This window comes from Hemitrygon akajei, chromosome 9, assembly GCF_048418815.1.
Source record: "Hemitrygon akajei chromosome 9, sHemAka1.3, whole genome shotgun sequence".
Classification (NCBI taxonomy): domain Eukaryota; kingdom Metazoa; phylum Chordata; class Chondrichthyes; order Myliobatiformes; family Dasyatidae; genus Hemitrygon; species Hemitrygon akajei.
The window spans coordinates 54,792,059-54,819,452 of NC_133132.1; the positions used below are offsets into that span (position 1 = coordinate 54,792,059).

General features: G+C 40.7%; 2 protein-coding genes across 4 annotated transcripts in view; one reads left to right on the plus strand and one right to left on the minus strand.

The window, feature by feature from the left end:
• The window catches only part of rbks (ribokinase), a 158,765-nt gene extending 136,711 nt beyond the window's left edge, over positions 1 to 22,054 (plus strand). The window contains exon 9 of one of the 2 annotated variants that reach the window (XM_073056026.1): positions 21,767 to 21,909. In XM_073056026.1, coding sequence (XP_072912127.1) covers positions 21,767 to 21,777 — 11 coding nt within the window. In that variant the 3' untranslated portion in view covers positions 21,778 to 21,909. Of the gene's footprint in view, positions 1 to 21,766 lie in introns of both variants that reach the window. The other variant, XM_073056027.1, reaches the window with a different exon arrangement.
• The window catches only part of mrpl33 (mitochondrial ribosomal protein L33), a 51,522-nt gene continuing 46,117 nt past the window's right edge, over positions 21,990 to 27,394 (minus strand). For both annotated transcript variants that reach the window (XM_073056029.1, XM_073056028.1), the window contains exons 3-4: positions 26,509 to 26,615; positions 21,990 to 22,256 (exon numbers count right to left, since the gene is read on the minus strand). In XM_073056029.1, the coding sequence (XP_072912130.1) occupies positions 22,207 to 22,256; positions 26,509 to 26,615 (157 nt within the window). In that variant the 3' untranslated portion in view covers positions 21,990 to 22,206. The remainder of the gene's footprint in view (positions 22,257 to 26,508; positions 26,616 to 27,394) is intronic.

Below are 27,394 nucleotides of genomic sequence, written 5' to 3' on the forward strand. Positions count from 1 at the left end.
TGCTATCTCGCAGAATGATTAACCGTCAACCCTGGCTCTGTAGGTAAATGAGTCATGTGCCCATTTGCATGGAATGTGGAATAAGTTGTCCTACCATTTTTCTCTGGAAGAATTTTAATACATCACTGCCCACACTTTTATATCACATTAGAAGTAACTGGTGGATGAAGAGGCTAGCAGTAACTATCAGATGGGAAGTGTTATCAGGACTAAACATTTTAAAAGTTGCTGATAAGACTCAGATACTTCAGTTCCTATTTAATGCACTTTAAAAGAACCAGCACTTCGGTGTTAGATATATGACCAAATTTTTAAAATTTCTATCACCACACAACATTTTTTACAAATGTCGACACTCCAAATTTCATCTTTCACAGTGTGGGAGGGCAAAATTCACTGTCCTGATAAAGAATCTCAGCCCAAAATGTAGACTGCTTATTCCTCCCTATAGAAGCTGACTGACATGCTGAGTTCCTCCAGCATTTTGTGAGTGTTGCTCAGTCACTTAATGTTGGCTTGGCTGGAAATAATTTTGTCTGATTTTGCTTGACTCTAATACAGAAACTTTTAAATTCAGTTTCTGCATTTGTGAGAGTCATCTTACCATGATTGCTTTTTTTTTGCAAAGCAATGCTTTAGTCACTAGTAATGGCAACAATGCTCAAATCATAAGTGTAACCCTCTCACAGTGTCCTGTTAGCTAACTCTGGCCAACAGTCGCATGGCTCAGCATTGCATGGGTAATGATGAGAAGGTTACATTTTTGGGGGCTTCTCCAGGATGCTTCACTTTGATTATTCACGTACTGAACCCACATTCTGAGTGAAAGGAACCAGCCACAGTTCAAACTTCCCTTAAAGACCATTTTGAATGAACTGGCTAATTCAAGAGTATTGACACTTCCTCCTTTAAACCTTTTGTCTGCATAAAGCACTTACAAGAATAGGGTCTCCCCTTCAGGTGGGATCCTCCGAGCATCTTCCCTGGTGCTCTTTCTCCTAACAAAAGACCCCAGACCAGCTACTGTCCTTCAGAAATCTGTATCTCCTCCCTGATGGTCATTATGAGAAGAGGGCATGTCCTGGAAGATCAGTGTCCTTAATGATAGGTGGCACCTTCTTGAATCACTGCCTCTTGAAGATGTGCTCAGTGGTGAGAAGGATTGTGCTGGCTTAGTCTACAACCCTCTGTAGCCTCTTTTGATCCTGTGCATTGGATCCTCCACAGCAGACACTGATGCAAACAGTCAGGATGCTCTCCACCATCCATCTCTAGAAACTTGCTAGAGTCTTTGGTGACATGCCAAAATGATCAAAGTTACCCATTTACATAGCTATAAGCATAATCCCAAAATAAGAGGATCTCTAAACTAGCTGGTGTTTATCACTATCATCTTGCATCGAATATAAAACAGAACAGCACACTGCAGACCCTTCAGCCACAATATTGGGTCGTCCTTTTTAACCTATTCCAAAATCAATCTAACTTTTCCCTCTCATGTAGCCCTCCAGTGTTCTTTCATCCATGTACCTAAGAATCTTTTAAATAGCCTTAATGTATCTGCCTTGACCACCACACCTCGCAGTGTGTTCCTTATTTACCACTTTCTATATATCAAAAAACTACCTCCGACATCTCCCCATACTTTCACCCATACCTTAAAAATATGACATCTTGTATTAGCGCTTTCCCCTCTGTGAAAAATGTGAAGGCTGTCCACTCTGTCTCTGTCTCTGATCACCTTCTACACCTTTATCAAGTCCCTTCACATTCTCCTTTGCTCAAAAAAGAAAAGCCCGAGCTTGCTCAAACTTTCCTTTTAAGACATGATCCATAATCTGGGTAGCATCCTGGTAAATCTCTTCTGTGCCCCCTCTAAGGCTTGCACATCCTTCCTAAAATGAGGTGAGCAGAACTAAGTGTGGTCTAACCAGAGTTTTATAAAGCTGCATCATTACCTTGTGGCTCTTGATCTCAATCCCCCAACTAATGAAGGCCAACAAACAATGCTCCTTCTTAACCATCCTATCAACTTCCACAGGAACTTTGAGGGATCTATGCATATGGACCCCAAAATCCCTCTGTTCCTCCACACTGCATGAATCCTGTCATTATCCTTGTACAGTCGGCCCTCCTTATCCGCGAATTCAACCAACCGCGAATCGCGAAAACCCAGAAGTGCTCTTCCTGCACTTGTTGTTCGAGCATGTGCAGACTTTTTTTTCTCGTCATTATTCCCTAAACAATGCAGTGTAACAACCATTTTACATAGCATTTACATTGTATTAGGTATTATAAGTAATCTAGAGATGATTTGAAGTATACGGGAGGATGTGCATAGGTTACTGCGGATCAGGAACGAAAAAAATCGGAAGTTCTCTTACTAAGTAAATCAGAACAGGTACATCTGGTATTATTTAGCGTCAGTTAGTCAGACGTTTGTCTTAGTATATAGTATATATTTTACCTTTCTATGCATATAAAACACTTAAGAAACATACGTATGTTTCAGTGCCAGGCTCGGGAACGGAAGTTCTCGGGACTCGGGACAGACCGCTCTCAAGTGCACTCTCCACCATGCCAGGTTGATGTGGAGGATCAAAAACCCAAAATCCCAAAACCCAATAATTAAACCACTGCGTTGCTTAATAATAATTGTAGCTTTCATCAGGGCAGTGCCTTTCTCACTTTATCCTTTAAAATTGTTCCAATCGTTGACCGACTGTAGCCTAACACTTTTCCAATGACCGATGGCGTTTCACCCCTTTCCGATCGCTTTATTATTTCCACTTTATTTTCAATCGTGTTCGTGATTATTTTCGCGAACAGAAACACTACAGACTCCGACGCCGGGTCCTAATGTCCACCACACTGAGACAGGTTAAATAAGGACTGGGGTTCCACTGGGTCCTAAGGTCTACCGGATTGAGACAGGTTGAGTAAGGGAATTGAGCATCTGCGAATTTTGGTATCCGCGAGGGGTCCCGGAACCAATCCCCCGTGGATAAGGAGGGCCGACTGTACTGGGCCTTCATGTTCAATCTCCCAAAGTGTATCACTTTACATTTTTCTAGATTGAACTCCATCTGCCACTTCTGAGCCCAGCCCTGCATCTTATCAATGTCCTGTTGAAACCTATGACAAACCTCTACGCTATCCACAACATCTCCAACCATCACCAACTGTTCCACTTCTTCATCCAAGTCCAAAAAATTATGAAGATTAGGCATCCCAGAACAGATCCCTAGAATACCGCTTAGTCAAGAACCTCCAAGCAGAATATGCTCTATCTACAACCACCCTCCCATCTCTGTGGGCAAGCCAATTCCTTTTTTTATATAGATATTTTTATTGAAAGCAAAAAAAACATTTTTATAAACAGATACACATAAGAAAAAAAACAAACAACCAGAAAACAGACAAAATACTCCCTCCCACCTCCCCCCCCCACCCAACCCACAACCCTGGTATGGTAAAAATTTCTTCCTCGTTCACAAATGTAAAACAGCAAAAATAAAATTCGATCAAGTAAGGTATGAGGTCCTAATGTGTATTAATAAAGTGTATATTACTACACTAAGCAGATAGTAGGAGCACGGGAAGACAGGTACCCATACTAATTCAGTAGCCGAGGAGGTGTAATGATGGTAATAAGGCCAAAAAGGAGCCCCATATTTTTTCATATGTTGCTGGTTTCCTCCTCACACTATACAAGATCTTTTCAGGTTTACTACAGGATATTAACTCATTTAACCACTGCCTGTGTGAGGGAAGAAATTCAGATTTCCACTTTTGTAGGATACACTTTTTCCCAGCTGTAGCCGCAAGCAATATAAAATATTTTTTATTGTAGTTCACATTAAGACCTTGTAAATTTCCCAAAATGCAGACCCTAGGATTAAATGAAATTTTGGTTTTTATAATATCTGAGGTTATCCTAACAATGTATTTCCAAAAGTCTTCCAGATTAGAGCAATTCCAAAACATATGAAGTAAGTCTCTGTCACAAGATTTACATCTCTGACAATTAGGAGAGGCGTTATGATATATTTTGTGCCATCTATGTGGGGTGTAGTAGGTCCTGTTAAAGATATTAAACTGTATTTGTCTATGTTTAGTTGAAATTAATACAGTTTGAGACATTTGAAGGATATTACACCAATCAGCATCATTATAATTGCATTCAAGATCTGATACCCACTTATTTTTAATATCACTCTTAGTATAGATTGGCAAGTTACTGTTTAATATAAATAGATGACGTAGGACCCTTTGTAGTGTACAGGGCTTCACTAAGCAAGTGCTTTTGAAAAGGGGATTCTGTTGGAATTTGTGGATAGCCTGTATAACTGTTACAGACCCAGTGTCTAATCTGAAAATATTTAAATAAATTATGAATTGGTAGATTAGATTTACCAGACAATTGTTGAAAATTGACAAAGTTATCTTGACTATATAAATCTTCAACTGTTTTTATACCGCTATTAACCCAATTTTTTAGAATTCCGTCTGCAATTAGGTGGGGGATATTGGGGTTATTCCACAGAGGAGTTTTCCGAAATAATGAGATATTTATACTAATAACTGCATGAGCTTCTTGCCATACTGCAAAAGAATTAAAAATTATAGGGTTCTTAGTAATATTTAAGAGTGTTTTCTTAGATGTTAAAAAAGGAAGAACTTTTAAGGGAACATTTTTTAATTGATGTTGTTCAATCTAGTCTCATTGTTCTCAGAATGCAACCAACACCATATTGGACAGAATTGAGCTGCAAGGTAATAACATTTAAAATTAGGAAGATTTAATCCTCCCTTAGCGTAAGGGGCCTGAAGGCTTGAGAGTTTGACTTTCCACAAAAAGCTGTACATTCATTTGTTTTAATCATTAAATAGACTTGGGAATTTTAATTGGGACACATTGGAGTAAATATAGAAATTTGGGGAGTATATTCATTTTAATTAAGTTCACTCTTCCAATTAAAGATAATGGCAGTTCCCTCCATTTCTGTAGATCTAATTTAACCCAATTCAATAATTTGATGTACCGGTAATTCTCTTTAAGGATCTTGTCTGCAGATCTACTAATTTCTATGCCAAAATATTTAAGTCCATTCGAACACCATTGCAAGGGTTTGCCTAGGTTCTTAATGTTATTATCCTATATATTAAAAGACACAACTTCACTTTTTGAAAGGTTTAATTTATATCCAGAAGCAGCACTGTATTGTTGGAAACATTGTAGAAGGGAGGGTAATGACTTTTCTGGATCAGACAGGAAAAATAAGAGATCGTCAGCGTAAAGGGCTAGTTTGTGTTCATTTGAGCCAAATTTAATGCTGGTAATGGTGGGATTAGAACGAATAGCAATAGCCAGCAGCTCAGTAGCTATTAAGGACAGCAACGGAGCACTTGGACAACCTTGGCGGACTCCTTTGGATAGCGGAAGGTACCCAACAGGACTCCATTAGTTAGAATTTGAGCTTCAGGACCAGCAAAAATTGTTTCAATGTATTGAATAAATCTCTCTCCAAAATTCATTGCTTTAAAAGTTTGCAAAAGGAAGGTAGGTTCTATCCTGTCGAACGCCTTCTCTGCATCCATCGACATTATCAACATGGGATCATTTTGCATACAAGCCTCTTCCATTATGTGAAAAAGTCTCCGATTATCAAATCATATCGATGTCTGACAAAACCTGTCTGATCAGCATTAATGATTTTAGGGATAAAGTCATCTATGCTTAATGCGATTAATTTTGATAAAATATTGTAATCTGAATTCAAAAGACTAAGAGGCCAATAAGAAGTACGTTTTTGACGGTCCTTCTCAGGTTTTGGCAATAATATTATTGTAGCCATTTCCAGAGAACTAGGCAGAGTTTTATTAATCAGTGCCTCCTTAAATATATTTGTTAAAGGGGTTAAAAGCTTATCTGAAAAGGCTTTAAAGTATTCAATTGGAAAGCCATCCGGCCCCGGAGCTTTATTGTTCTGTAGAGACTTCTTAGCACCAAGAACCTCTTCTTCAGATATATCAGAGTCAAGACTATCTTTATCCTTAGGATCTAACTTAGGCAGATTTAATGAGTTCAAGAAACGTGTTGCTTTGGTATTTTCTATATCATGATCTGTCTTATATAGCTTTTCATAAAACTTTCTGAATTCTTGATTATGTCCTGTGGGTTAATGAGGGATCTGCCATCATCCGTAACAACAGATTGGATAAATCTATCGGTCTCTTCCTTTTTTATTTGCCAGGCAAGTAGCTTACTAGTTTTGTTTCCAAATTCGTAATAATGATAGTTAGTTCTGGCCATATCTGCCTCAGCTTTACTTGTACATAAGTTATTGTATTTAATCCGTTTTAAAGTCAGTGTATTAAGTATTTCTTCACTTTTAGTAAAAACATGTTCAAGTTCAAGATTTCTAATCTCTTCCTCTAGAGATACAAGAGTTTTCCTTTTTTCTCTTACCTTATGTGTGCTATATGAAAGCCAATTCTGAATCCACACGGGCATATTTCCCTGGATCCCATATCTCCTGACTTTTGGAAAGGGCCTACCATAAGGGAACCTCATTAAACATCTTACTAAAAGCCACATACACCATATCCACTGTTTTACCTTCATTAATGCACTTTATCACATCCTCAAAGAATTCAATCAGGCTTGTAAGGCGTGACCTACCCTCACAAAGCCATGCTGATTATCCCTAATCAGACTATGTTTCTTGAAAAGCTTGAAAATCCTGCCTCCAAGAATCTTCTCCAATAATTAGCCCATCTCTTATGTTTTACTTGCTGGTTTGTAATTCCCAGAACTATCCCTATGACCTTTCTTAAACAAAATAATAACATTTGCTACCCTTTAATCATCTGATACTACACAAAGATCATCAAAGGCACGGCAATCATTTGCGTTGTTTCCCTTGCTTTTTAGGCTTCGTTCACTGTCAGTGCAGCCAGGTTGATTTACCTACTCATTTTCTTCAGATTACACTCAATGGCCACTTTATTAGGTACACCTATGGCAGTAGTGTGAGCACTCGAGTAAAAGGTACAAGTAAAGAAGAGGTACACTTGTACACCTGCTTGTTAATGCAAGTATCTAATCAACCAATCATGTGGCAACATATCAAGCCATAAAAACATGCGGACATGGTCAAGAGGTTCATTTGTTGTTCAGACCAGATGTAAGAATGGGGAATAAATGTGATCTAAGTTACTTTAACTGTCAAATGATTGTTGGTGTCAGACAGGTGTTTTGAGTATCTCTGAAACTGCTGATCTTCTGAGATTTCTGCTGTGAGCCTGACTGTAGTTTTCATACTGCCAAAGGCAGATGTAAAACAAACACTCAATGTATTGAGTGTCAGCATTAACAAAACAAGAAACAGCCTACACTGACACCATTCACATCCTTGCCGGGGCCTTCAGTCAGGGTAGCTTGAAGAAATCTCTGCCCAGTTCCATCAACATTTCACCTGCAGCACCAGAGGACCCAACGCACTTGACAACTGCTACACTACCATCAAGAATGCCTACAGTTCCATCCCTACACTGCATTTCGGGACACCCAATCATCTGGCCATTCCCCCCGCCCCCCCCCCCCCACCCCGCATACAGGCAGAGGTAAAAAGCAAGGCACTAGTGGTAAGGCCAACAATAAGATGGTCACAGGAGATAGAGGAGCAGATTGGAGATTGCTTGGAGTTGGTGGACCAGGCATGTTCAAAAACTCATCAGAGAACCTGAATGAATATGCCACTGTTGTTACAGACACTTGTTGATGAATGTCTCACAAAATCATTTGGAGACTTCCCCAACCCAGAAGCCCTGGATGAACCAAGAGATCTGTAATCTGCTGAGGTCTAGATTTGTGGTGTTCAGGACTGGTGGCCCAGGAGAGTACAAGAGGTCCAGGAATAACTTCCGGAAAACAATCTCACATACATAGCAATTCTGGACAAAACTGAAGTCACAGTATGATGCTCAACAGCTGTGGCAGGGTTTGAATGCCATCATCATTTACAGAGCAAGTCAAAGCAACGCAAGTGACAATACAGTTTAGCTCCCAGATGGGCTCAGTGCTTTTTACGCTTGCTTTGATCAACAGAACATAGAGATATCTTTGCGAACCCTCTGAGGCCAATGTAAGAACATCCTTTGGGAGAGTGAATGCATGGAAAGTATCTGGCCCAGACAGCAAACCTGCTGAGTACTGAAGACCGGAGCAAATCAACGGCTGGGCTGTTTACTGACATTGACAACCTCTCGCTTCACTAGTCTGAGGCGCCCATCTGCTTCAAGCGGGCTTCAGTTATATGTGTGCTTATGAAGAATGTGGTAAGTTGCCTCACTGACTATCATCCAGTAGCACTTTGATGAAATGCTTTGAGAGGTTGGTCATGAAGTATATCAACTCTGCCCGAGGAGTGACTTGGAACCACTTCAATTTACCTACACAATTAGGTAATTTCATACAGCAGATGAACTATCCCTCTTTGCTCTTCCTTAGAAGATGTTAAGTGCACCAAGTTCCTGGGAATTCACTTCACGGATGACCTCAGCTGGTCTCTTAATATCACCTCCCTGAAGAAGAAGGCACAGCAGCATTCCACTTACTAAGGATATTAGGCAAGCAAGGCCTCCCCCCCCCCCCCCCCAACCACCACCATCTTAATTGCATTTTATAGAAACAAGTTGCTTCTCCATTGGATATAAGAGCAGCTGAGCATCGGACCAGAAGTCCCTACAATGGTCTATTAGAAGGGCTGAGAGGATCAAAGGGTTCTCCCTACCATCCGTCAAGGACCCACACATCCATCCAGCATCCTCTTTGACTTTCTACCAGGAGGCAGGAGACAGTGATGCATAAAAACCAGAACAGGCAGGATGAGAAACAAGCTTCTGAATTCCCTGCCACATCACATTCAAACTGTCACTGGTTAGTCTGAACTGTACAATATTTAATTTATGTAGTTTAGTTTGTTTGTTTATGTGTAAATCATCTATAGATTTTATCCTTCCTTAGTTATTGTGTGTTATGTGTACTATGGTGCTTTACACCCTGTCTTCAGCAAAATCTCGTTTAACATTACACATGTATAGTTAAAAGACAATAAACTTGACGACCTAACTTGACTTGATATCTACAAGGAGCACTGCCACAAGAAAGCCAAATCTAGCATCAAGGACCTCCACCATGCAGCACGCTCTCTTCTCACTGCTACTCTCAGGAAGGAGGTACTTGACATTCCACATCGCTAAGTTCAAAAAACCTTTCAACTATCAAACTGCCGAACCAGCAAGAACAACTTTACTCATCTCAGTTCTAAACAGATTCCACAATCTATGGACTCACTTTCAAGAACTCTATAGTTCATGTTCTTGGTATTAATTATTTGTTTGTATTTGCTCAGTTTCTCTTCTTTTGCACATTGGTTGTTTGTCCGTCTTTGTGTGTAGTTTTTCACTGATTCTATTGTATTCCTCCATTCTACTGTGAATGCCTGCAGAAAATGAATCTCAGAGTAGTCTGTGGTGACATATATGTACTTTGATGTCTCAAAATATTCTATCACCAGATCCTGGTGAAAAGTTGCTAATACAGTATGCATTGTTTGGGTTATATTTTCTAGAGGCTAGATCACAAATAAGCTGACTTGGACATATTTTGTCTGTTTAGCCATTTACTCAGCAGCTCATCCCAAGGAGAAACACCAGAAATTTGATTACACATTAGAAATCTATTGCTGACTCCAGATGAGCCATACATATTAACTGAAAACAGCATTTAATACTTGGATAATTGGGACTGCGGCTGCCTTTTGGAAAGGACGAGACATTGTAATTAAGTGTTGCACTTAGTTCACCTTTGATGATAAATTGATTTGTCTCAGAGATGTTCAGCAGGAATGAATTTGCAGAGAACTGTACATTCCAGTGTTTAATGCAAATGCAAAGTCGAGGACTGTCAACTGTTTTATTTGCATATAATGTTAATAGGCAAGAGTAGTCTTCCAGATTTCACCAAGAACACTGTAAAGGTAGCAGATGGTTTCATGGTCCAATATATAATCCACTTTAGGTTTAGTAAATTTTGGATGGAGCACCACTAACTTGAATTAACAAAATAATTTAATGGTGGCCACCATTGTCCCATGAATTGGTTAGAAACTCCCCTCTTCCCGTCATTACAAAATGTGCAGGTTCTGATAAGGAAACTGAATGGAAGTTAGAGTCATAGAATAATACATCAAGGATACATGCTCTGCTGCTCAACAAGTCCATTTGCTGATCATGGTGCTCACCCAGCTGGTCCCATATTCATTCATTTGGCCCATATCTCTCTAAGCCGCACCCCAGCATGTTCCTATCCTAGTGCTTAAATGATACCATTGTACCTGTCTCACCCACTTCCTCTGGCAGCTTATTCCATTTACACACCACCCACTGTGTGATGAAGTTACCGCTCAGGTACCTTTCAGATTGTTCCCTCTCATCCTAATTCTATGCCCCCTAGTTTTGGACTCCCCTACTTTGGGGGAAAGACTGTTACCATCCGTCACTCATAATTTTAAATACTAATATAATGTCATCCCTCATTCTCCTATGTTCGAAGGAATAAAGACCTAGCATGTCCAATCTCTCCCTGTAACTCAAGCCCTCTAGTGCTGGCAACATCTTTGTAAATCTTTTTTTAGGATTTGACAGACTATAGTTCATAGGGAGAGGTACACCTTCCTCACAAATGGGAAACAAAATCCATTTAAATAGAGACCCTGTTTATGCTGGCATTTTTAATAGGGGATATTTTTTAACAGAAGCACTGATATTTAAAATGAAACACTGAATGCAAATCAGATCTTTGGTATGGGCACCTCTTGTAACAGAATGACCAAGCATCCTTAGAAATTGAAACAAGTTTTTAATTCAAAGTTATTAGGAAGAAGGTGGCATTTTTTTGTCTTGTTGCATCATGGAATGATACAGACCATTCAGTCTAGTCGGTTCATATCGACTAGTCCTACCCTACTCCATTTTATTCTCCAGGCATTCCCATCATCTTCCTTCCTAACCCCAGATTCTGTCACTCATTTAACACATGGGGAACAGTGGTCTATCGCTATCAACTTCCACGCTTTTGGAATGTGAGAGGAAATCCACGCAGTCATGAAAGGGACAAGCAAATTCCACACAGACACACCTGAATTCAGGATTGAACCTGGGTTATTGGGCTGTGAGGCAGCAGCTTTACAAGTGGCACCACCCTAAATCTGCATAGGAAATTTGGAAATTAACACATATGAATTGATAATGTTTTGTGAAAACAATGAACCAGTTTTATATGGCAAGATCTTCCCATGAGGAAATTATGCTGACTTTGTCCCATTTTATCATGTCCTTCCAAGTACCCCAAAACCTAATCCTTAACAATCGATCCTAACATCTTCCCAACCACAATGGTCAGGCTAATTGGCCTACAATTTTCTTCCTTCTGCTTCCCTTCCTTCTTGAAGAGTGGAGTGACATTTTCTTTGGAACCATGGCAGAATCTATTGATTCTTGAAAGATCATTACTAATTCCTCCACAATCTCTTCAGCTCCCTCTTTCAGAACCGGCAGGTGTATTCCATCTGGTCCAGGTAATTTATCTACCTTCAGACCTCTTCTGCTTCCTAAACACCTTCTCCCTAGTAATAGCAACTGCCCTCATTTATTTCCACTGATGCAAAATACTTATTCAGTTTGTCTGCCATTTCCTTTCCCCCAATTACAACTTCTCCAGCGTATATTTCCAGCCATCTGATATCTACTCTCACTTCTCTTTTACTCTCTATATATCTGAAAAGCTTTTGGTAACCTCTTTGATATTATTGCCTAGCTTACCTTCCTATTTTATCTTTTCTCTTCTTATGGCTTTTTTAGTTGCCTTGTGTTGGTTTTTAAAAGTTTCCCAATCCTCTAACTTCCCACTAAGTTTTGTTCTATTAAATGCCTTCTCTTTTATTTTTATGTTGGCTTTAACTTCTGTCAGCCACAGTTGTGTCATCCCAGAAGGGCCAAGGCTCTTCTCCAGGACAGGAAGGGAAAGGGGATGATGCCAGAATAAGAAGGAGGGCGAGGGGAAGGACAATAGCCAAAAGGTGATTGGTAAAGCTGGGTGGATAGGAAAGATAAAGAGCTGGAGAGGAAGGCATTTGATAGGAGAGGAGAGTGGACCAGAGGAGAAAGGAAAGAGAAGGGGCACCAGGGAAAGTTGTTAGGCAGGTGCAAAGGGGTAAGAGGCTGGAGAGGGGAACAGAAGAAGAGAGGAGGGGAGGGAAGATTGTTTTACCAGCAGCATAAATCAATATTTTGGCCATCAGGTTGCAGGCTATCAAGACAGAATATATGATGTTGCTCCGCCATAAGAGTGGCCTCATTACAGCACAAGACGAGACCATGACCAGCATATCAGAGCTGGTATGGGAATCAGAATTTGAATGTTTGGCGACCGGGAAGCTCCACTTTTGTTGGATGGAGCAGGGGTGCTGAACAAAGCTGTGCCCCAGTTTACAACAGGTCTCAACAATGTAGAGCAGGCCACATTGGGAGCACTAGATACTGTTGTTGCAGGAACAAAGTCACCAGAGAGAAGTGCTGGTAGATATGAAGCACCCTTTTTATTCAACAAAATGAGATACAGTAGGCACCTTTCAAAGCAAGAGGTCTGCTTCACCCAACACTAGACAACATTTTATATACTAAAGATCAAAGAAAAATTCAAGACTATTCAAACAAATCCATATTTACAATGATTCCTTTGATGTAACAGTTCCAAATGCCTGGATCTTCTAACCATCACAACCAAAATAATTACTGTCATTTCTATGCAATAGGATGTGGATTGGGTTCGTGCATATTCGATAATTAGTTACGTGCTTGTTTCCTGGTCTGTCTGGTCTGCATTTTACTGTTCTTAGCTGCATTTTAAATTTAATCTTCAATGCATATTCGAATCTGAAGGCTAGTAGCTAAAGTCAGTTATATAGCTACATGTGCTAACCCCAAAAATCACTCTTACAGATACAATAGATAACCCCAGCAGATTCACAGCTGAGGTGTTGCCTCACCTGGAAGGACTGTTTGCATTCCTGAATGGAGTTGAGAGAGGAGGTGAATGGGCAGGTGTAGAACTTTGCCCACTTGCAGAAATAAGTGCCATGGGGGCAGGGGGAAGATTATTTTGGGGGGAGGGAGACAAAGAGTCAAGGGAATCACAGAGGGAGCGATCCCTGTAGAAAGCTGGTGGGGGGAGGAAGTAAAGATGTTTGGTGGTGGGATCCCTTTGGAGATGGTGGAACTTGCAGAGAACTATGTGTTGGAGGTGGAGGGTCATGGGGTGGTAGGTAAGAACAAGAAGAACTCATCATTGTTAAGGCAGTGAGAAGATGGGGTAAGCACAGATGTCTGGGAAACGGAGGAGATGCAGATGAGGGCAGCATCAATGCTCAAGGAAGGGAAACCCTGTTCTTTGAAGAAGGAGGACATTTCCAATATCCTGGAAAGGAAAGCTTCTTTCTGGGAACAGATGCGGTGCAGATGAAGGAACTGAGAAAAAGAAATAGCATTTTTACTGGAGACAGGGTGGAATGTGATACTGCCCAGATAGCCATAGGGATTAGTAGGTTTATAAAAAATGTTGGCAGACAGTTTGTCTCGATAGATTGAGAAAGGGGAGGAAGGTTTCTGAAATGGACCAAGTGAACTTAAGGCCAGGGTGGAAGTTGGAGGCAAAGTTGATTAAATTGATGAGCTCAGCATGGATGCATGAAGCAGCACCAAGCAGTGGTCACTGTAGCAGAGGAACAGTTGGGGAGCATTACTGGGGAACGCTTCGAACATGGACTGTTTTACATAGCCAGCGAAAAGGCAGGCTTAGCTGGGATCCATGCAGGTATCTATGGCTACCCCTCAAGTCTGGAGAAAATGGAAGGAGCTAAAGGAGAAATTGGTGAGGGTGAGAACCAGTTGTGCCAGATGGAGGAGGGTGGTGGTGGAGGGGAACTGGTTGGTTCTTTTATTGAGAATGAAGCAGAGAGCTTTGAGGCCATCTTGATGAGGGAATAGAGTATATAAGAACTGGACATCCATGACGAAAATTAAGCAGTCAGATCCAGGAAATTGAAAGTTAGTGAGGGGATTGCGAGCATGAGAAATGTCATGGATTTAGGTGGGAAGGCACTGAGCCAAGGGGGATAGAGTGGAGTCCAGGTATGAGGACACGTGTTCAGTGGGGCAGGAGCAGGCAATAAATAAAAAGTGCAAAAGAGGAAAAAGCACGTGTGTTTATGGGTTCAATAGTACACACTGTCGTCCCTTCTTGGGCAGTATTTCTTATGTGTCAAACCTGCCTCAAATCCTTGCTTTTCTTTCATTTCAGGTTTTTTTATTTCAGTGGCATTACGATATTTTTATCCATTTTGTCAGTCGCCATCTATATTCTGGTTTGCATACTTGAATTTGCATTGCATTCTTGATTCCAAATTGTTAATGCAAATTAAACACAGTAGGGTTACAACACCGATCCCACTCAGCACCTCTCCCACCCTGCCCAGCTGCTTTCTTTTGATCTGTAAATTTGTTATTCACACCAAGGTTTTGACTTGAATGTTGAATGCTTCCACTTTTCCTTGCTGTACTTTTCTGAAGTACAAATTGGAATTTCATGATCCAAAGCAGGAGTGAAGGCTTTTGCTCATCCCCAAACCATTTCCCTGTGGGACCAAACTATTACTCATAGGCCTCTGACTACTATATCCATGCTGCCTGATGTATCTTTCCCATTTCCCCACATTATTTCTTTAGTCTTCCACACCTTTGAGATTCAGTGCTACTCTAGATGCTTCTTCAATGTTATGAGAAGATCAGCCTCCACCTCTTTAAGCAACACATGGCAGACTCCAACCATTCTGAGGGAAAAAATCCACTCAGATCTCCTCTAAACCTCCTACCTCTTGCCTTCTATACTTTCTTGTCATTCCTATAGTGTAGTGACCCACGCTCTATGCAGTACTTCAGGCATGACCTAATCAATGTTTGATACTTGACAGCCCAGCTCTTGTATTCTGTGCCACACCAATGGAATCAGCATCATATTTATCACTATTGATTCATATGTGAAATTTGTGGCAATAGTATAGTGCATAGACAAAATATTACTATAGATTACAAAAATCACTCATGCAAAAAAACAAATAATGAGGCATCCCATATTCCTTCTTCACCACTTCATCATTTCTGCTACAACTTGTAAAGATCTATAGAAATCTAAGGTGCCTCTGTACATGAACAAAGGAACCTTAGTTCACTAATAGCAGCATCACAAGGGATGGGTGGTTTAAAGGCAGTTAGCATCAATGTTCCCTCTAATTTGTAATTACCTGTGTGTGCAAAACTCTTGTACTGTGAAACTTTTTGCCCAGTGACAAGATGTGTGCACTGAATAATTTCTTCAATAAAAGTATAAGTAAGTCAGTTCTAAAATCTGCAAGCAAATCATTGCAAACTCCATGTTGTCAATACTGTCCACATCAGAAACCGGAAAAGGAAATGTGATTGCATACGACCGTGAAATATACTTAACATGCAAATGAGGTAGAAGGTGGCAACCTTCTGTGCGCAGTTTAAATTCTTTTGTGCATTAGTAGCAAAAGATGTGTGTGCACATACAACTTAGAAGGAACATTGGTTAGCACTGTTACAAGTATTAACCCTTAACAGTTATGATCAGTTAGGCATAGAGAGGATCTGTATTTATTGGCAAGTATTGACTCAACTAACAAGCATGTGAAATTGCAAACTAAATACCTGTGTGCACATTTACTAGGTTTCCCTGACGCTCCCTGAACACTCAAATAATAGAAAAGGTAATACCTTAGAAAAGGAGCCTATGCTGGCCAGACATTCCTTTTTGATCCCGATATAATGTCCATGTTTCTGACATAGGGTCATACACTTCTGTGATGGTTGGTCTTCACAGAGCTGTCACTGCCTATGCTCCCAAAATCGTTTTTTCCTTATTCTTATTATTTTCCTTATCAGATCAATCTTTGATTTTTCAATTTTGTTCGCTCACATTCATCTGGATGTGGCCCAAGGATATAAGCTGTATTGCTTTATGGCACTTTCCTCTAGCCTTGTACCTTAGATGATTTAGAGTCCCTTTGAAGGGTCTCAGCCCAAAATGTTGACTTGTTACTCTTTTCCTTAGATGTTGCCAGACCTTCTGAGTTCCTCAGTCTGTGTTACTTTGGTTTTCCAGTATCTGCAGAGGGGAAATGTCTGCATGCGTTCACCTTACCTGTACCCCTCATAATTTTCTATACCTCTATAAGATTTCCCCTCATTCTTCTGCACTCCAGGGAACGAAGACCGATTCTACCTTTCTCTATAACTCAGGTCCTCAAGTCCTGACAACATCCTTGTAATTTTTCTTTGCATGCTTTCCAGCTTATTGATATCTTTCCTTTAGGTACTTGACAAGAAATGCATACAATACTGCAAATTTGGCCTCCCCAACATTTTATACAACTTAGCATCCCAACTTCTGTATTCGTTGCCCTCGTTTATGAAGGCCAGATTACCAAAAGCTCTTGTTATGATCTTATCTACCTGTGATGGTACCTCCAAGGAATTATAGATCTGTATTCCCAGGTCTCTTTGTTCGTCTGTCCATCTACAGCTTTACCATTCACTGTATAATACCTAGATCACGCTCCAAGCTTTGGTAGGCTTCCTCACCCCCAATCTTGGTCTTATCCACATATTTTCTTATCTAGATATCATCTAAATAATTAATACAGATGATAAAGAACAATTGACCCAGCACTGATCCTTGTAACACACTACTAATCACAGGCCTCCAATCAGAGAAACAACCATCTACTACCACTCTGGTTTCTCCCACAAAGCCAGTGAGGATCTAATTGATGTATTCATTTTGAATGCAAGCAACTTAACCCAGTGGATCAGCCTTCCATGTGAGATTTTGTTAAAGACCTTGCTAAGTACATATGGATATCCTCCACCTTCTTGGTAACCTCAAAAAACTCTATAGGATTGGCCTACCACATACAAAACTATGTTGACTATATCTAATGAAGCCCTGTCTATCCAAATCCTGTCCCATAAAATATTTTCTCAATAATTTACCTACAATAGATGCCAGGCTCACCATCCTACAGTTTTCCAGCATATTTCTGGAACCTTTCTTGATAACTGGAATATTAGCTATCTGCAATCCTTCAGCACCTCTCCCGTGGCTAAGGTCATTGCAAGTATCTCTGCCAGGGCAGCTGCAGTTTCTGCACTAGCCTCCCACAAGGTTTGAGGAGACCCTGGGGATTTATCCACCCTAATTTGTCTCATCTAGATATGGTCCCTGATCTCACTACTTTTTTGCCTCAGTTCTGTAGTCTCTGTGTCTGTCTCCAAAATAAATATGGACACAAAAACTTACTAAAGATCTTCCAAATCTCTTTCAGCTCCATGCATAGATGACCACACTGATCATCAAGGATGAATTTTGTTTCTTGCTATCCTTTTTGCTCAAAATATAGCTATAGATAGAAACATAGAAAACCTACAGCACAATACAGACCCTTCGGCCCACAAAGCTGTGCCGAACATGTCCTTACCTTAGAAATTACCTAGGCTTACCCATAGCCCTCTATTTTTCTAAGCTCCATGTACCCATCCGGGAGTCTCTTAAAAGAACCTATGATTTCCGTTTCCACCACTGCCACCGGCAGCCCATTCCACGCACTCACCACTCTATGTAAAAAAACTTTACCCCTAACATCTCCTCTGTACCTCCTTTCAAGCACCTTAAAACTGTGTCCTCTTGTGCTAGCCATTTCAGCCCTGGGAAAAAGCCTCCGACTATCCACACAATCAGTGCTTCTCATTATCTTGTACACCTCTCATCCTCCGTCGCTCCAAGGAGAAAAGGCCGAGTTCACTCAACCTATCCTCATAACACATACTCCCCAATCCAGGCAAAATCCTTGTAAATCTCCTGTGCACCCTTTTTATGGTTTCCAAGTCCTTCCTGTAGTGAGGTGACTAGAATTGTGCATGATACTCCAAATGGGGTCTGACCAGGGTCCTATATAGTTGCAACATTACCTCTTGGCTCTTAAACTCAATCCCATGATATATGAAGGCCAGTGCACCATATGCCTTCTTAACCACAGAGTCAACCTGCACTGCAGCTTTGAGTGTCCTATGGACTCGGACCCCAAGATTCCTCTGGTTCTCCAGACTGCCAAGAGTCTTACCATTAATGCTATATTCTGCCATCATATTTGACCTACCAAAATGAACCACCTCACACTTATCTGGGTTGAACTCCTCAGCCCAGTTTTGCATCCTATCAATGTCCTGCTGTAACCTCTGACAGCCCTCCACACTGTCCACAACACCCCCAACCTTTGTGTTTATCAGCTGTGTCATCACTTGCGATTCTCCTTCACCTTGTCTGTCAGAGCAAACTCATGTCCACTTTCAGCCTTCCTGATTTCTTGGACTGTAAGAGAATGAGGGGTGACCTTATAGAAATGTTTAAAGTTATGAAAGGCACAGATAATGCAGATTTTAAAAGTCTCCCTAGAGTAGGGGAGTCCAAAACTGGCAGCCTAAGATTTAAGATGAGAGGGAAATAATTTAAAAGGTATCCAAGGAGCAACCTTTTCATGCAAAGGGTGGTGAGCATATGGAATGAGCTACCAGAGGAAGTGAATGAAGCAGAATAAAAGTATCATTTAAGAAGCATTTATATACTGTAAGTACATGAAAGGGCATGGCTTAGATGGATATGGGCCGAACGCAGGAAATCAGGACTAGCTTGGTTTGCACAGTGGTGGGTATGGACTTATTGTGCCAAAGAGCCTGGATTTGTGCTGTATTACTCTTTGACACTATAACACTCTAGTGCCCTACCATTTACTATGCATTGTTTATAGTTCCAAAATACACCCCCTCATTCTTGTCAGGATTAAATTCCATTTGCCATTGGTCAACCCAACTTTACAACTTGATCTATATCTTTGGCAAACTCCCTTGTTTTCTACGTCACCTATTTTCCTCCACTCTGCAGATATACTTATAATTCCTTCTACATCTATATTCAAGTTGTTAAAGCATTTCATAAATACGGGTGGTTGAGGTTCAATTGTGTTCTGCTCCTCCCAATAAATTCTGTTCAATTGACTGTCACAAGCTGTTAACCTGATGTACCCAAGAACATCCCTGACTGTCAGAAGGAAGTAACTGAAAAATATCAACCAACACAACATTCATTTTGTCAAATGCATTCCATAGATAACATTCCTGCAGACCATTGAAATTGCAACTACATTGTTTCATAGGATGTCTGAACATAGTGTACTTACCTTCCTAGCCTTCAATTTGTTTGTCCAGTTCCATTTTCAAATAGAGTTGTCATGTCATTTGCCTTTGGCTATGTATATTGCACGAATGCTCCTTTAATACCACAGGAGCACGAAGGTAGTGCTTAGATTTCTTCTTCAGTCACTGCCAAAGTAACTGTTCTTTCCTGACTCACTGACCAGCTTTTTAACACTTCAGGAAATAGTAGATCCAGCAGTGCACAGAAATTAAAAGCTCATCCAGCAAGTTTCCCCTTGCATCATTCCACTCATTAAAGCTTGAAGTGACACTCATACACTTAATCATCAGTACAGTAGCTTATAGCATGAGATAGGGCTCTCATGTGTCAGGGTTACAAAAGGTGAGCTCTGCTAACTGGGGAGGTTTTGCAGCTGAGGCCAAGACTTGCTACTAGGTATTCCACTCTTCATTTTCGATTGCTTGTTCAGCATAGGTTTCATCCCAAAGGTTAATTGGCCATTATATCTTGGCTCTAGAATGTAGGCAAGTGGCAGATTGGGTGGAAGGGAGGGAAGAACATGACTCGTTTTGCTGATGTTACCTTGTTGCCTGGTGTTTTGTGTCCTGTGTTGTTCTGTCAAGCATTGTGGGCATGCTATGTTGGTGCCAGAATGTGTGGCAACACTTGTGGGCTGTCCTAGCACATCCTTGGGTATGCGCTTCTGTTTTGCACAGATCTGTCCTCACCCCATAGGGATAGGGTTCCTCTTGTCCTCACCTACCATCCCATTACCCTCCACATCCAACACATAATTTGCACCATCTCCAATGGGATCCCACCACCAAGCACATCTTTCCCTCCTCTCCACTTTCTGCTTTCCGCAGGGATTGCTCCCTACACAACTCCCTTGTCCATTCATCCCTCCCCACTGTCTCCCTCTTGGCACTTATCTTTGCAAATGGAACAAGTGTTACACCTGCCCCTACACCTCCTCCCTCACTACCATTCAGAGCTCCGAATAGAGCTTCTGGGTGAGGCGACACTTTACCTGTGAGTTCGTTGTGGTAACTTGTTGTATCCGGTGCTCCTGGTGTGGGCTTCTTGTATATCAGTGAGACCCGATGTAGATTGGGAGACTGCCTCACCGAGCACCTGTGTTCTGTCCACCAGATAAAGCAGGAACTCCCAGTGGCCACCCATTTTAATTCCACTTCCCATTCTGATATGTCCATCAACATAGCTTGTTGAAAGTGCTTTAATTCTATTTGCCTTTCAATGGGTGCTGTCCAACAGTTTTTATTTCAGGTATCTAACAGCTGCAGTATTTTTAAAATTTCATTTTCAGAGATTAGAAGGTGTTGGTGAGAGGTATTTGGATGTTGATGGAATCAGTATCAAAGTATCTCTCTCCAGAGGATGTGAGGTTAGTACAGGAAAGTGGCACTGAGATTAAGGATTAACCAAATGTACAACAAACATGAGGATCTGTGTGACAAACTCCTACTTCTATTGGCTACTGGACTTGCACTCAAATATGGCAGAAGGTCAGAAGTTAGGGGAGATTGGAAACCTAGGATTAATTTAAAAATAAGAGTTATTTAATCAGGTGTTATTTTATTTAGTTTACTTTGCACTAAAATTTACCAGTTTACTTTGCACTAATTGTTCCAATTACGTTTTCTTGTAAATATTTGTATAATTTGTTTGGTTTTCTTGTGAATGTTGTTAATATAATGCCATGTGCCTATGATATTGCTGCAAATAAGTTTTAAATTGTATCTATGTGTGCATGTAGTGTGCATATGACAATAAATGACTTTGAAGAATCAAAATAAATCAATAAACAGAAGTTGACAATGCATTTTTACACTCTGTAAAGTCTTGTGGTAACAAAGAGCCAGAGTTGGCCACTACTGTGCAGGAGAAGTAGGCAACCTCAGCCATGCAACCACATAATCTAAAGCTCATTCTTTCCTTAAATTTAACAGAATTTCCAAACAGTCGTGTTCAGTCTTATCCAGTTGCCTGGCAGAGGAATGGAGCTGTTGGTCAAGCAACATGAACTTACAGTCAGTGGTTCAAAAACAAAATGCTGTTATGCTGAAAATCTGGAATTTAAATAAACTTTGCTATTCAGCAGGAATGCAATGAATGTTTCTGGTTGATGACAATAGGAAAAAGAAATGATGTGAATTAAGTTCCTGAACAGAGAATTAAAAGCAGCATCTTGAATTGGTTAAGGCATTAGATAATTAACGGTGTGAGTTCACAGTAGAGGCCAAAATAAACTCACAACTAACTAAACAAATCTTTGTTTATCTCTAACATACAGGATTAATGAAATAAGATTGTTTTTTTTTCCTTTTAAAGGGCGCGGGTGACAGCTTTGTGGGTGCCCTCGCTTTCTATATGGCTCAATATCCTTGCATGGATCTGGAAGAAATGAGCAGGAGAGCCTGTGACATTGCTGCGGTGAGCACCCAATCACAAGGAACTCAAGCTAGCTATCCCAGCCGAGCACAGCTCCCACAGGAATTCTTTTAGGCAAGATTGCCTGTTTCATGACAAAATGAAAAACATGCATTCCATATGGTTATATTCAAAATCTTTATTATACAATTTACAAACAAATTGTAAATAAAAGTGCAACAGAGCCGAGTCCCCTCTTGTTTTATTGGCTTCCTTTGAAATGTCACGTTCACCTTTCATGTCGGGCCAAAAGTTCAACTTGCATTCATTCCAGTTTCGGGAAATCTTGTTTGGATCCCAAAAAGTCCTTATTCAAAGCCAGTCCATTTAAGGTTCATGTGTTAAATTGACTTGATTTTCTTCTTTTCAAAGAAAAGGACATGCTTGTTGACTGCAAGAAAATTTGAAGTATGATTTATAATAAAGTAGGTGGCCATTGGGAAGAAAATTATAACTTTCATTTATATAACCTCTGTAACAAAGCAACATTCTAAAGGGAGTATTAGTATCAATAACTATACAAATCAAAGGGAAATTAGCACTGTCAGAAAAAAAGATACAAGAGCAGATCAAAACCAAAAACATTTTTTTGACCAGAAATTTTAAGTTTGGAGAATAACATCTGATTAAATTCAGGTTGAATCCAGGATTACGGTGTGCAGAAATCAGTGAGTTCTAGGGATGGAGTAAATGGGGGCAAAAATGAGCAAGACAATGGAAGCATTTGAAAACAAAAATGAGTATTTAAAAAAAACAGGCTATTGTTCAAAAAGGAATCACAAAAAGTCAGTGAGCATGGGTGTAAAGAGCAGATGGGAATTGTGCAAGTTAGCAGATAGGCAGCAGTTTCTAATAATGAAGTTAACAAAGAGGGAAACAGGGCTGCATCCCCTTGGCCTCAATCAAGTTTATGTGAGGAATGCTGCTTTGAGACAATCTCATGAGAAAATTTCTGTGCATAAAGATACATCCCCTCATATGTTGTGATGCCCATTCTACAGCTAAAGAAGAACTTTAAAAAATAATTAAAAAGCACTTATTCTTCTGATAGAAACATATATGATCATGAGGGATAAAAATACATAGTTCCCCCCCCCCCCCCCGGGAGGAGGTGTTGACGCAAAAGGGCATAAGCTTCAGATTAAAGATTAACAGAAGTGTAGAGGCCAACTTTTTCATGTAAAGGGAGGTGCATATTTGAAATGAACTGCCAGAAATAGTGGTTCAGACAGGTACATGCGTACTAGGAATAGGAGGGGCTCAGGCTGAGATAGATGGCACTAGCTCACTGGGCAAAACAATCAGCTTGTTGGGCTGAAGGGCCTGGTTCCATGCTGTACGACTCTGTTTAGTACCAGTAATTGCCAGTGAGCAAAGCTCCTGATCAGAAACTAAGCTCTGTACAAATTTCTTTTGCAATCAATTGCAGCAGAGGAAATTGAAAAATAATTAATATCCATCAAAATAAAGCAAACCCAAGAATTTAACAGAAGCTCATTAAGAGAAAATATTAATGTCCAAAAGAATCTTTTATAAAACTATTTAGAAAAGTGGAGATGTAAATCTATAAGCCAAGTGGAACATTATTGAAAAGCAATTGTTTAACTTCGCTCAACCAAATAAAAGACTGGCATCTTCAATGAGAAGTTAAATGTTCACAAGCAATTAAAACAAAGCTTTGCAAAACTTCTCCATGTGGAAGTGCACTAACCTCAACTTCGCAATAACACCAACAACAATAACTCATTTGAACAAGTGAAAAGGCATCTTTGTTTCACAGCCGGGATATAAATCACAGCATGGAACTAAAGTTTTTCAGCCTTCTGATACCCATTTCATTGGAAATTACTTAATTTCTACCAATGTTGCCAGTGGCACTAGATTCTTTTTAAAAACAACAAGCCAACATCCTGGAAGGCATTATGCTCCTGGAACCAAAGTCCAATTATTTTCATCACTCACACTACCCTCTAAGTAAAGTTGTTCCCCCTCAGATTCCCCTTAAATATTCACATTTCACTCTAAACATATGACCTCTACTTCTAGTCTTACCCAACCAGAGGGATAAAAGCCTGCAAGCATTCACCCTATCTATACCCTCATAATTTCATACACCTCTTAAAAATCACCCCTAATTCCCCTGCACGCCAAGAGAGAAGTCCTAACCTGTTCAATCTTTCCCTATAACCCAGGTTCTTATCCCCTGGCAACATAAGTCTTTGATTATAATAGAATTTCATGTTGATCTTGAATATTTGTCCTGATTCCAAATGGGTGAGTTTGCACAGCACTAAAATGGAAGATCTACTGGTGTGAGAACAGAATTAGAACTGGGACCTGAACAGTATGAGGAAATGTGCTGCTGGACTGAGTCTTAGCACGTGGACTTAAGAACATACCACAACCTTTACTTTGAAACATTTTAATTTGTCAGTGTTTCAAGTTATAATACTGTTACAAATTGCAACAATAAACACAGAATGGAAGCCAATAGCTTATTGCTAATAAACCACCGATGCCATCCACTCAAAACATTTTACTTTTGCCACTGTGTCTATCAGTTATTTTAACTGCCTGACATAATTTACTCTGACCCTTTACTTCCTCTTAGCTGCCTATTACTTCCCCCGGGTCCCCTCCTCCTATGGTCCACTCTCCTATCAGATTTCTTCTCTAGCCCTTGATTTTTCCCACCCACCTAGCTTCACCTAACATCTTCCAGCTATAGACTCTTTCTCCCTCCCCCTACCTTTGTATTCTGGCATCATCCCTCTTCTTTCTCAGTGCTGCAGGAAGATCTTCGCCCAATATGTTTATTCTTTTCCATAGATGCTGTCTGACCGTCTGGGTTCCTCCAATATTTTGTCTGTGTTCCTTTGGATTTCTAGCATAGGAACACAGAAAACCTACAGCACAATACAGGCCCTTCGGCCCACAAAGCTGTGCCGAACATGTCCTTGCTTACTTTAGAAATTACCTAAGGTTACCCATAGCCCACTACTTTTCTAAGTTCCATGAACCTATCCAGGAGTCTCTTAAAAGACCCTGTTGTATCCGCTTCCACCACCGTCATCGGCAGCCCATTTCAGGCACTACCCACTCTCTGTGTATAAACCTCATCTCTGACATCTCCCCTGTACCTACTTCTGAGCACCTTATAACTGTGCCCTCTCATGCTAGCCATTTCAGCCCTGGGAAAAAAACTCTGACTATCCACACGATCAATGCCTCTCATCATCTTATACACCTCTATCAGGTCACCTCTCATCCTCCGTCACTCCAAGGAGAAAAGGCCAAGTTCACTCAACCTATTCTTATAAGACATGCTCCCCAATCCAGAAATGATAGGAGAAGACCAGAGGGGGTGTGGTGAAGCTGAAAGCCGGAAAGGTGACCCCCTCCGGTCTTCTCACATCATTTCGCATTTCTCCCTCCCCCTCCTACTTTCAAATCTCTTACTATCTTTCCTTTCAGTTAGTCCTGACGAAGGGTCTCGGCCCGAAACATCAACATTACTTCTTCCTATAGATGCTGCCTCGCCTGCTGCGTTCCACCAGCATTTTGTGTGTGTTGCTTGAATTTCCAGCATCTGCAGATTTCCTCGTGTTTGCCTCCACTTCCTCATCCAGGTCATTTATAAAAATCACGAAGAGTGGGGTTCCAGAACAGATCCCTGAGGCACACCATTGGTCACTGACCTCCATGCAGAATATGACCCGTCTACAACCACTCTTTGCCTTCTGTGGGCAAGCCAGTTCTGCATCCACAAAGCAATGTCACCTTGGATCCCATGCCTCCTTACTTTCTCAATAAGCCTTGCATGGGGTACCTTATCGAATGTCTTGCTGAAATCCATATGCACACATCTACTGCTCTACCTTCATCAATATGTTTAGTCACATCTTCAAAAAATTCAGTCAGGATCCTAAGGCATGACCTGTCTTTGACAAAGCCATGCTGACTATTCCTAATCATATTATGCCTATCCAAATGTTCCTAAATCCTGCCTCTCAGGATCTTCTCCATCAACTTGCCAACCACTGAAGACTCATTGGTCTATAATTTCCTGGGCCATCTCTACTCCCTTTCTTGAATAAGGGAACAACATCCACAACCCTCCAATCTTCTGGAACCTCTCCTGTCCTCATTAATGATGCAAAGATCATCGCCAGAGGCTCACCAATCTCCTCCCTCACCTCCCACAATAGTCTGGGGTACCTCTCATCTGGTCCCGGTAATTTATTCAACTTGATGCTTTCCAAAAGCTCCAGCACATCCTCTTCCTTAATATCTACATGCTTAAGCTTTTCAGTCCACTGCAAGTCATCCCTGCAGTTGCCAAGATCCTTTCATGTAGTGAATACTCTTCCAAAGCATCTGCAGACTTTTTCATGTTTATTGTTTACTTGTGTTGTGAGTTGTGGTTTGTGTTTGTTTGATGGTTGTATTACAAAACAAAACATTAAAGTGCTGTGCAGTTTAGAAGCTGTATAAAAATTTCCTGCTCAGAACATTGGTTGGTCGACACGTGTAAAAAAAAAACTTAGTGGGAATGTTGTAGATACGAGAATAGGTGGCTTGTACGATAAAGAGTGTTGAGTGAAGCCAGCAACTGATGTGACAGATGCTCACGTTACATTTACCTCTAGGATCATGTTTCCTTAATACCAACTTGTCCCGGAGTCGACTCCGCTTTGTATTGAAGCAGTACCCAGTTCCGGCTGCACTCACCATCTGCACAAGGATGGACCTGTGGAAAATCAACAGTCAGTCCTTGTGTTGTTGGGAAACAGAGACCAAGACAACTTAGGTAAATCTCTCCAGTATAACATCAGAATTTTTAATACACCTCTCAAATGTCATACTATATTGTTGATATCCCAATTGACCTCATTATAGTCCTTGCACTTTATTTTACCTGCACTGCACTTTTGTCTGTAATTGTAACACTATATTCAGTGTTGTTTTATTTTAACTACCTACATGTAACAAAACATTTTTCATTGCATCGTGTATCAAGACCATAATAAACCAATTCCAATTAAAACTGCTAAATCAGTGAGATCAAAAAAATGGAGCAACAATGGGCAATGGTAGGTTTTCACATTTAATTGTCATTTAACCATACCCATGAGTATAGCCAAACGAAACAGCGTTTCAAAATGCAAGGGAGATGATAAGGGGGATCAAAGGTCTTACCCGATGAAGTTCTAGCAGATGGGAATTTTTGAAGCAAACTTGGAATGCTCCAAGATTTTCTTTATCAATGTATTGCTAGTACGGTGGTTGGCACGTGGCCAAGTGGTTAAGGCGTTCATCTAGTTATCTGAAGGTCGTTAGTTCGAGCCTTGGCTGAGGCTGCGTGTGTGTCCTTGAGCAAGGCACTTAACCACACATTGCTCTGCGACAACACCGGTGCCAAGCTGTATGGGTCCTAATGCCCTTCCCTTGGACAACATTGGTGGCGTGGAGAAGGGAGACTTGCAGCTTGGGCAACTGCTGGTCTTTCATAAAAAAAAACCTTACCCT